This window comes from Typopeltis vanoorti, chromosome 11 (assembly GCF_054136105.1).
Source record: "Typopeltis vanoorti isolate ZY-2024b chromosome 11, IOZ_Tvanoo_1.0, whole genome shotgun sequence".
Taxonomy (NCBI): domain Eukaryota; kingdom Metazoa; phylum Arthropoda; class Arachnida; order Uropygi; family Thelyphonidae; genus Typopeltis; species Typopeltis vanoorti.
Genome location: NC_143559.1, coordinates 122,452,307 through 122,464,323, shown reverse-complemented (window position 1 = coordinate 122,464,323; position 12,017 = coordinate 122,452,307). Strand labels below are relative to the sequence as shown.

Genomic DNA, 12,017 nt, shown 5'->3' with positions numbered 1-12,017 from the left:
TAAAAACATATTCTCACCATTCCTCACAGTATTAAATAATTTTTCCAGGTTCCTTATGTCAAATGCATTCAACTGCAGCTCTTATACCAGTCTTTTCTACCACTAAACTTACTCCATACACATCCAAAATAGATTATGATTATGGATGATATAAGATTGATTTTTTCTCCCCTCAACTAAACATCCTGTTTGGCCAAAGTAAAAGAGAAGACAATCACAAGAGCTTGGTAGATATCTTGGAGGGATAGAGGAGATATTTATCCTTTGCTAGAAGGTAAGTTTGTTGATAAGAAAAAAACATGGGCACTAAATTATATTTCCTGACGATTTTCAACATTTGTTCAGATACCAGCCACATAAGTAATTGGAACTCTCTATATAGGTTCAAGATTTTTAGAAATAAGTCCATAAGAGTCAAGGATGCACTTAACCTATGGGAGAGAAGCCATTCAAATGCATAATACATATTGGACATTGTCATATTCTTGTTTGAGTTTGTGTGAGTTGAAACAAACAGCATAATCTCCATTCAGCAAAGTTGTGATGATGAGCCCATTTTTGAGATGGAGGATGCACCAAATCTTGCTGAAAATATCAGCTAGGAAGTAGGTTTATGATAAAAAGGATTGTTGATACATGAGAAGAATAGGAGAAGACAATGTCCAAGAAGGCTAATTTTCTATCGTTTTCTATTGGAATGTAGACTATTGATTTTTAGGAAAGAGGATAGAGCATCTGTAGGTCAAAACTGTATGGCAAAAACATCACTCATTAATCCTGCTAAAAATGGTGGTTGAGGTTTCCCTTCATGTGTCATCTCCTGTTTAGGAGGTTGGCTTAACATGGCATAATGACATTAGTGAGGACTCTGTCTCTTCCACATATTGTCGTAAGTATTCACGGCTGTAAATCCGCGTGTGTGTTCACAGGGCTGGTTGTTTGTCTGTTCTGGGGGATGAAAAACCCAAGTTTCAGGTGGAAAAAAAATCTATCTCTGTGAGACCAGCTAACTCACCTTTAGTCACTTCAGTTAGCTAAAGTAAAATTGACATTTATTTTGTTGAGTTTCAGAAAATTAGGGTTTGTACTTTCTGAGAGTATTTTATTTAGAAATAATGTTGAGTAGTAAGCAATTTTACTCTACAAACAGGTAGAGAAAGTATAGGAATAATACAAGTATTGTAGTGTAAACTCTTTTTTTGTATGTGTATTTATTTATTTATGTTGTTTTGATGTTGGATGGATTATAGGGATTTTGCATATGAAATTAAAGCCACTTTAAGATTGTTCTGAATTTACATTATTTGCAAAAGAGATCAGTTGATGGTGATGAAGAATTCAAAGAAAGGATTGAATTTCATGAAATGGTCCTTAAAAGATGTCTTCTCATGCTTACTTAGAAGTTGTTACATTCATTCTGGAGTGTTTAATTCCTTTCATTTCAGCTAAAAATTTTAATTTTTTAGCTGGAATTTAAATTTTTGCTATTATCTGAAAGCAAAATATAAGACCTGTTCACTTTCCTTTTAAAATCCTTTTTTCAACTGCATTTTTTAGGCCATCCTGAGCAGTGTTTTCATTATCTCTGACCGACTAGTTCTTTCTAAACCTTCACAGATCATATCAACAATGGCTAATGGCTTTTCTTTTTTATATATATATATATATATATATATATATATATATATATATATATATATATCAACCCAACATATGATAGGGGCTGTGATACATAACCCTCCCTCTTATGCAAGAGGTTGCAAAACATAATAGTGCTGTGTGTAGGCAAGTGGTTAAGAAGGAAAAAAGGAACCAGTTGGTTTGTTTCTTGAACAGCTGGATGTCATGGTCCTTGAGATAATCAGTGTAAAGGAGGTTTGTTCCAAAAAACTGAAGAGGAAGATGGTTTAGTAGGTTTGAAGTTGTGCCACGTTTTTACATGTTTAATGAAAAGTGGAGGAATGATGATGAAAGTTCACTGGATCATTGACTACAAAAAAGAATACATATAAAAAGCATAATGCAGAAACAGAACAATTATGAAAATGTGATTGCAGTGAATCTCTGAGAGAAGAGTAATCTATTAAATGGACTGTCCTCTTTTGGATATCATATCCTTTCCATTCTAGACACCACTTCCCACCTGTACAACTTCTAACTATATAAATCCCAAATTTGTCCAACCTTAGAATGCTGGTTTTCTCATTTTAGGTGGCACACACAGATATATAAAAACATCCCTTAAAATACATGATATCCTGGAAAGGCTAAAGGTATAAGCATTTGACTTGACTGGAGATCTGAATATTATGAAGGCTAAAAGAAGTGAAGTAAGATCCTTCTTCTAAGAATAAAATAGGCCTTGTATTATTTATAGAAAATGACAACGAATGAATGTTAATTATTATTATTATTACGGGTATCTCCACGGAGTCAGTAGACTCATTGCGGGAGACCCAAACTATCAAAACAATATCTATCATATCTCTTCTTGAATTCGTTTACAGACGAAGAACTCGCAACTGATTCAGGCAATTCATTCCACTCATTCACCACCCTCCAGGCGAAAAACCTCATTCTCATACCCTTGTTAACCACGCTTTTCCTTAATTTTCAGGGATGACTTCTTGTTCTTCCATCACTATCACACAGCTGAAACATTTCTCCTGCATCAATCTTATAAAAACCTTTTAGTAATTTAAATGTTTCTATCATATCCCCTCTTCTCTGCCTATCAGCCAACCTTTGCAATCCACAAGCTCTCAATCTATCAATGTAGGGAGCAGTTTTTACATCACTCACCAACTTAGTCACTCTCCTCTGAACCCTCTCCACAACTTCCTCATCTCCAAGGAATCCAGGTGACAAGACCTGAGCACAGTAATCCAAATGTGGAAGTATTAACGCTTTATAAAGGGAAATAATAACCTCTTTATCTCTGGATGTTAGTGTGTTTCTCAATAACCAAGTAATCCTATGTGCAATCTTGGACACCTTAGCAATGTGTCCCCTGAACTTCATCTCCCTATCCACCAACACCCTTAAGTCCCTAGCTTCATCAATCTCTTGGAGTACCGTTCCATCAATGTAGTACACAGCTGGTAATCTTTTAATCTCAAAATGCATAATTTTACACTTTTGCACATTGAACTGACATCCATTACCTTTTGCCCATTTTGCCAGCTTATTTAAATCGTCCTGCAAACTCTCAACATCAGCTTGATTTTTTATTGTGCTACCCGACTTTGCATCATCAGCAAACAACTGAATATCTCCTTTTAAACCATTTCCTATATCATTTATGTACAAATTAAACAACAATGGCCCAAGCACAGAGCCCTGAAGCACACCACTGGTCACCTGCCTCATCCTGGACTCTGCTCCTCCATACACCACCTTCTGGTATCTCTCCCTGAGGCCATTTTCCTATCCATATCACCAGTTTAGTATCCATCCCCATCTGCTCTAATGTGTGCAACAGTATTCCATGGGGTATCCTGTCAAAAGCCTTAGCAAAATCCAGAAGTACTACTATATAGCCATTTTCTTTGTATAATTCAGATGTCATTCTATTATAAAAAGTTAATAAATTGCTAAGGTTGGAATGACCTTTAACAAAACCATGTTCTCCCCTATAGACTGTCATATCCTGATCCACCCATTCTTGAATTTTGTCTTTAACCAACTTTTCCAATACTTTTACCACCACTGCCGAGATGATGATTGGTCTGTAATTAACTACCGCAGTTTTAGAGCCACCTTTGTGCAAAGGAACTACTTTGCCTTCCTTCCACTCCCTAGGGACCATACCAGAGTTCAAACTTAAGTTAAATAACCAAGTAAGAGGAGTTGACAATTCCTTTGCACATTCACGCAACACCTGCACTGATATTCCATCTAAACCTACAACAGTGTTTGCATTTAAATTTTGCAATATACTAAGTACCTCTGATTTCTTAACTTCAATTCTCACATCAGTTATTGCTACAGATATCTTCACTTGGATGATAGACTTTTGAAAAATGATCACTCGGTAACTCTACTATTACATCTGAATTTGTCACCTCAATACCATCAGCACCCACTAAAGTTATTCTTCCAAAGTCATTCTTCCTTTTACTTGCCACATAGTGGAAGAACTCTTTGGGGTTACCCTTGATCTCCTTGGCTAGGGTCTTCTCATAATCTGATTTAGCTTTTATTACTATGCTGGTAACCTTCCTAGCTTGAGCCTTGCACTGCTCACAGGTGTACTTATCGCCTTTCTCCTTGTAAATTCTCCATAACATTTTCTTTTTTTTTTTTTTTTTTTTTTTTTTTTTTCAGATCAAGCTTGATGCTACTACTCATCCATCTAATGCCTACCTTGTTTGTCTTCCTGACCATGGGGACACAATTTGATATTGCCTTCCTCAGATAGTCACTGATTTTATCCCATGCACTGCTTACATCTTTTCCCTGCAATATGTTCTGTCATGGGATGGCTGCAAGCTCACTCTGAAGCTTGTTATAATTGCCTAGCCTGTAGTTCCATATATACCCCTTCTTAAGAGAGAAATCCACAAATTTTGTAACCTCCCAAGTCAATACTACATGATCGCTCTCACCAATTGGAGGTAACGAGGACACCTTACGTATGCATATATCCTCTGAACCAATAACCAGGTCCAACACTCTCACATCACGTGTCCCTTCAGTTATGTGCTGTTTCAAGTAATTATCTCTTAGAAGTGTATGAACTCCATTTCCTTTTTGCTACGTGATATTTCTTCCTTCCAATTGATATCACCATAATTAAAATCCCCATAATAATCACTAACCCTGCACTCATTGCACTAATTTGCTGATGCATGAATTCAATATCCCTCCCCCCTGTATTCCTGGCCTATAGGGTCACTATTTCGCACCAGACAGCCTCAATGAACTATCATTCACATGTCTATCATCTTGATATACTACTTTCTTTGGCTGCAACTCATCAGCTATCATCAACAGTACTCCTCCCCCCATTCTATCTTCTCTATCCTTACTGAAAATACTGTACCCATCACATTCGATTCCAGTGACCACATCTTCTGCTGACAACCAAGTTTCGCTAATGCCTACAACTTTTGGTGAGATTGCACTGACTAATGCCAGAAATTCTTCTCTCTTATTTCGAATGCTTCTTGCATTAGTATACAGAAATTGCAGATTCCCTTTAGTTCTTGTACCAGCTTTAGAACTGATATACATGTCACTAATTTCAGTAGTCCCATGCCGATTTTTATCCACTCTATTCTGCAATTTATTCCACGAATAAGGATCAATAAATATACAATCACTGCTTAAGTTTCTCCTTTTTACACTCAACCATTTCAATTTTAGTTTCCCTCCTTTCAGCTTGTTCAGAAAACAGTAACTTCTTCAATCGCTTATGACCTTCTATGTTCAGATGCAACCCATCTCTTGCATACAGCTGTCTTTTGCCTTCAAACACACTCCATACATCAACAAATTCCAGACTTCTTTTTTTGCACATTCTTGCAATCATATCATTCATTATCATCGCTCGTCTAATTAACTCATAATTGTCAAAACGAGGCGGCACACACACACACTATCCTTCCATTGACACTTTTCTTCTTCACGATATCTAACAATGTTCTTAAATCTTTTGCTACCCGATTTATACTACCACTCAGATCATTTGTACCCACGTAACTATCATGTTTTCTGCACCATGCCCTCTCTTTATTGTTCCACCAGCCAAGTACTCAGGTATACCACTCTCCCTACCGTTAATCATAGAATCACCATCATCACTCACAGCCTCATTTTCTACGCTATTCAGCATGACTCTCTCAGTTTCATTATTGAACGCTCTTTTACTTACTCCCTAACTCTCACAGCATCTCGTTTCTTCAAGACCTCTTGTGCTTTCATTCTGTTGACTCCCAATCACTCCCATACTATTTATTACTTCATTAATCATCAAAGACTCTCCCATACTTAATCCTGTTCTTGTTACATCAGCTAAAGTAATCTCCATAGTCCTAATTTCTCTATTCAACACATTTAACTCGGTTTTAATTTCCAGAACCTCCTTACTGAGCACTTCCAGTTCTTCTTGCAGAAGATGAAGGTCACTTTTCATTTTTATGAACTCCTGTTGATGTTCTTACGCTACGGTCCCGACGTCTGCTTCCATTCCTAATCGATCCAGCCTATCCTGACACTTCTCACATGCGTCGATGTTTTCATTCTTCTCATTTAGCCAGACAGTCCACAGATCCTTCACATTCTTCAGTGGATACATATAACAGTTTCTGCAACACATCCATTTTGAAAAATCCAATGCAGAGGCAGACTTTCTTAAAGAAGTCCTCCGAGTCACTGACGTACTTCTCTTGTTGGATGCCATCTTTAGATGCTGAAGTAGTGAAACAAACAGCACCTAAAACATAATATATACGACAGAGTTTCAAACAATAAAACTCTGACACCACTCTGACAGCACTGAAGGACACTTGTATCCAACCGAAGCACAACTGCAGCACAATTTGAAACAAAAAGCCGCACTATACTTTAATTTAAAACACGTTTTCTACATAACTCAACATGCCCGCCACGTTAAGACATTGCTTATGAGAGATCTTTTTAAGCTGGATCATCTGAGCATCACAAAGTTTATCAAGCGAAAAAGAGGAATGGAGTATACTGTCATCCGCATGATGGGAGTATACACTCTATTAGTGATAGAAGATAAGCAGTGTATATGAGGAGGAGGAGGGGGGGGATAAAAGTAGAGTCCTGTGCAACAATTTGGAAATATGAAGAGTAGGAGGCCTCTGTGCCAGACCCAGTCATGCATGGCTACAAGAGTAGCCATGTAAGTTTCTCCAGAGTTTATCATGGATTGTGTTCAGAGGTTGATAGGATTAGCGGAGGAAAAAGTGAATATAATTTTATCCACCTTTCCTTCCAGAAACTTTTTTTTTCCCCATCCTGAAAAACAGGCCAACCAGCCAGAATAACACACACAACTGACATAATACACTGACCTCGTAGCCTCAGTCATGCAACTGACAAGCTCACTGTAAAATAAATTGATGATTTAATTAGTGATAAGGTTGAGTAACAACCAAAATGATTCTGAAGATAACTAAACGATTCTGAAGTACTTGATCACTTGCTTGCAACTTATTAAGAAATTCACACAAAAAAAAATATCCATCAAAAGCTATTTTGGCTCTTCAAACTCCAGGCACTGATATTTGGTGGAATGCATAATTGGTTCCATGTTTGATCTTCAGAGCAGGGTTCCAGACTATGTAAAAAATAAATTTAAAAAAATACAAAAATCCTTAGCTCACCCACGATACAAATTATTATTATGCGACACCTCCAGGGAGTCCAAAGACTCATCGAGAGAGAGTGTGCCAACAGCATCAAACGATTGATCCCCTTCCAACTACTAACTGTGCTCAAACTTGCTTAACTTTTTGCTGCGCCATTAGTAGCAGAGTCTCTACCAATCGACCAACCTTAGGTTTATAGAAACCTTTCTTGGGTGTGAGCCACATTAAAAAGAAATATAGTCATCAAAAACCACACGTATGTATTACTTAGGCTTGTTCTTTTAATTTCACACTTAGGAAAATAATCCCTGTTTTTACATTGGCACTAAACCTCATGTTTTGTACTTTTCATTTTTGAGGCATTTCTTGGAAATAATCTTTACATATAATGATGGATTACTATGTATAAAACAGATGCAAATAAAATGTTTAAAAACGACAGCTTAAAAGTCATTAATAAAAATGCTTTTGGGGAGGGAGATATGAGTTCAGAAATATTTCACTACTAACTTATTAACTTCTTGTTTCTCATTTATGCCTGTAGTTTTTTACCATCTCTGTTTTGGTCTGGGACTACACATTTTACTTATATGTCTTTGGAAACCATTTTATAATATTTATCCATTACTTTAATGTCTTATTTCTGCTTTGCCTGTCTTCTTTCCAGATTTAAGTATTAAATGTATTAGATTACTGTTGACTGAAAATATGGCAAAATTATAATTCCCTCTGGTTCATTTATTATTGTTTTTAGGATTACTCCAAAGAAGCTGTAACACATGTTCAAAAATATCTCATGAGGAATGAAGTGCCAGTAAATTTATTTCAGGTAAATAGTTTTATATAAGATGATATGTGCATTAATGAAATTTTCAATTAATAATGTAATATAATTTTTTACATTACTCTTTCTTATATTTTTTATTTCATTCGTATGATGATATAATGGCCATGAGGCCCCTTTTGCAGGGAAGTACGGCACATCTCAATCCTCCCAAATTTTATCCATGCTTGGGACCAGCATAGCTGACGAATCTGGCCTATGGCTAGGTCTTAAGTATTCCTGACTGTAATCCGTGTGTATTCACGGTGCCGGTAAATAAGTATGTGTATTACATTACTTATTCCTCTTCGCTCCATAGGGCCTCATGTAATGTAATACATATACTTATTTACATAAGATCTGATGCATCTCATATAGGCATATATCACTGAAAATGATGATGATGATAATGGGGGGGGGGTCAGGATGGACTAAAGAGAATGGATGTGTATATGAGGATGGTTAGTATGGGAATGGAATATCCTGGGGATGTACAGGATGTAGTTGAGTCTAAAGAGATAGATAGGGTAAGTGGTAATAATGCAATTGAGAATGATTAGGTGTGGGACATTCACAACCTACAAGTGGCATGGGCAGGACTGGTTATAGACCTAAAAGTGAATTGTTGTGTTTATTTACACATACCAGGAACATTAGAAATCAAGGAAATGAAATGGTTTCTTGATTGAGTTTATTCACTCAAAAAGTGTTGGAATAAGTGATACATGAATGGATAAGGATGATATTGTAATGAGAATAGAAATGGAAAGGTATCACAGGAGGGGGGGGAGGGGTTGCTGTTGATGATAGCAGGCAAATTATGTCTACACAAAGTCGAGATGCAAGATTTAAATAGTGGCAATGGTTATGAGTCAGTATGGTGTGAGGTGGATGTTGAAAGGAAGAGATATTTAGTCAGATGTTATAGGCTAGGGAATGTGGAGAGTGGTAATGGTGAAATGTCTGGGCAACTTCAGTTAGTGAACAAGCAAAGGGTGATTTTGATTATTATGGGTAATTTTAATTATGGTAGTATAGATTGGAATGAGGATATAGCATTTGGGAATAAGGAGAATAACTTTCTTGAGGTCTTGAGAGAACTATCTCAGGCAGTATAAAGAAATGCACACAAGGATCAAAAATTTTAGATCCAATCATTTCATCAGAGATTGTGATTGTGAGTGAGGTTTTGCACTTCCCTCTACTTGGTGAAAGTGATCAGAAGTGATCATCTGGGTAATGGCTACTCATATGAAGACTTCTGTGAGGATATATGGAATTAGAAGGCTGGTGATTATGAAAAGCTTATGAGACAACTTGAAGCTGTTATATGGAATGAAGTGTTAAGCAGAATTGAGATAAATGCTGTATGGGAACTGACCAGGAGATATTTAATAACATCGATGTGCAGATGCATTACGAAGGTCAAAAGGCTGAATAAAGTAGATATCAAATGGGTGAATAAAGTCATTAAGCATGAAACTTGGAAGAAGAGGATATTGTGGAAGCAGCATAAGATAATTAATGTTAGTTATCAATTGTATGAGGAGTATAAAGCAGGAACGGTGCCTCACTTGGTAAGAATTGCCAAACTACAATATGAGCAGAAATTAGCAAATCAAGCCAAGAAAAATTCTAGAGAGTTTTTCAGATATGTGGCAAGTAGAAGAAAGAATTATCATGGTACGATAATGTGAATGGATGAAAAGAGTCGGATGGTAACTGCTGCAGAAGACATCATTGAAGTATTCAGTGAACAGTTTATAAGGGGAGTTTCATCCTAATCAGGGTGAAATCATGAGAGAGAGAATGGCTCAATTATGAGTGAGCAAGAGATATATGAGGAAATAAATAAGCTTGATGCCAATAATATAATAGAATTTCATAGAATTGCCAGCCTGGTTGGCCAAGTGGTTAGCGTATCTACCCTCCAGCCAAAGGCTGTGGTTTTGAATCCTGCCGTGGGCATGGATGTTTGTGATTGTCTGTGGAAATACTCATGGTTGTGGTGGGTGGTAGATAGTGTTGGTGGAGACAGGAGTTGTGGAGCAGGTGCCCTCTCTTGGTGAGTCCTTGGACTTCCTGGAGGTGTCAAGTAATAATAATAATAATAATTTGATGACATATCATAACTTGTATTAAGGGAATGTACTAGGGAATTGGCAGCAGCATTAACATGCTTATTTAATAAGAGTCTTACAAAGAGAGTGGAAAAAAAGTAAAATTGTTCCACTGCATATATGAGGAAATAAACAAGGTGATAAGGCTGTGGCTACAAATTTTAGGACAATCTGTATATCTGGAGTTGTGGTTATAGTACTGGAGAGATTAGTGAGAAGTAGGATACAGAAATGGATTGGTAACAGCAGTATTCTCTGTAGTTGTCAGCATGGTTTTGTTAAAGGGAGGTAATGTTTTACTAACTTATGTACTATAACAAGATGACAAATATCTTGGACAAGGAAGATGCACATACAGTAGTATACTTAGATTTTTTGTGTGTGTGGGGGGGGGGGGAGAGACTTTTGATAGACTCCCACACAACAAGCTGTTAAATAAACTGATACAGATGTGATGGATAGCAGACTTGGGAGTTGGATCCATAAGTGGCTGTCAGATAGATATCAGAAAGTTCTATATAAAGGAGGGTCACTAGTGGAGTGCTGCAGGGGTCTGTATTTAGACCACTGTTGTTCAATTTGTATATTAATGATATTGGGATGAGTTTAACTGGTGATATGCAACTGTTTGTAGATGATGCAAAATTGGGGAGAGTAATGCAGAGTCAAGCAGATGTTATGGCCTTGTGGTAGGACTTGAATAGATTGTATGAATGAGTAGGTAAATGGAACTGTCAGTTCAATGTTGCAAAGTGTAAGGTTTTGAACTTTGGTAAGCAATGATGGGATGCAAAGTCAATATTTTCCCAAAATTTTCAAAATATATAAATTTTGAAAATCAAATAAAGAATAAGAAAAGGCTTTTTACACCATATTGCCTTAATTTCTATATCACTTTCTTGAGACATATTACTATAATTACTGTCTGATTTTTTTATGAAAGGAAAAAGAAAACTTTTTACTGATATTTGTATTTTTTTTTTCATAAGTGACAATAATTTCACATAATTTTTCTGTTTGATTTTAAAGATTGGATTTGCTTCTTTATCTGGATCAAAATTTTGTGGTACTCTAAATTAATGGGTGCTAGAGAACAATTAAGTTATTTAAAAAAAAATAAGTTATTTAAAATAATATGATCATTCTAAATTTGTAAATCAGCAGTTTGCTAATTGTAGATTTTATTGATGAGGTATATTTATTTACAAAAATAATGTTTTTATAGCCATACATAGAAGAAATTTTCAATCTTTTACGAGGGGATATATTTAGGAAGTTTATTGAAAGGTAAGAAAAGCTTGTATACTCTATATTCCCTCTTCCCACCTCTATTTTTACAAATTATAATAATACTAGCTTTTTAGTGTGCACAGTATATGCATTTATATATTAAGGAATCTAATAAGTGCTTTTTAGATTCCTTTTATCCATCTCTATATGAATTTGACTCTAGTTAGATAAATTTTATTGATATTTGGGGTCCCTTTTCAAGCCATATCAATTGTTTCTTTCATACCATTTCAGGGAAAGTACAAGGGACAGAATGTTTTGAAATTATACATAGCAATATTTTCCCACTGAATGGATGGAATTTGATAAAATTTAGTATTTATATATACAGAATATGTGTGTGTGTAGTTTAGTTTTGTTTAAACTGCATTTTTTTTTTTTTTGACAAAATTAAAATATTTGGTGGAACAGCAGGAAGGAGCAATGACAAGGGGCCATCCCTGG

The 12,017-nt window shown here is 36.0% G+C and overlaps 1 protein-coding gene across 1 annotated transcript in view; it reads left to right on the top strand.

Moving 5' to 3' along the window:
• The window catches only part of Gprk1 (G protein-coupled receptor kinase 1), a 598,843-nt gene that overhangs the window by 252,355 nt on the left and 334,471 nt on the right, over positions 1 to 12,017 (top strand). Inside the window, exons 5-6 of the mRNA XM_090400057.1 lie at positions 8,095 to 8,169; positions 11,509 to 11,570. Of these exons, the coding sequence (XP_090256183.1) occupies positions 8,095 to 8,169; positions 11,509 to 11,570 (137 nt within the window). The remainder of the gene's footprint in view (positions 1 to 8,094; positions 8,170 to 11,508; positions 11,571 to 12,017) is intronic.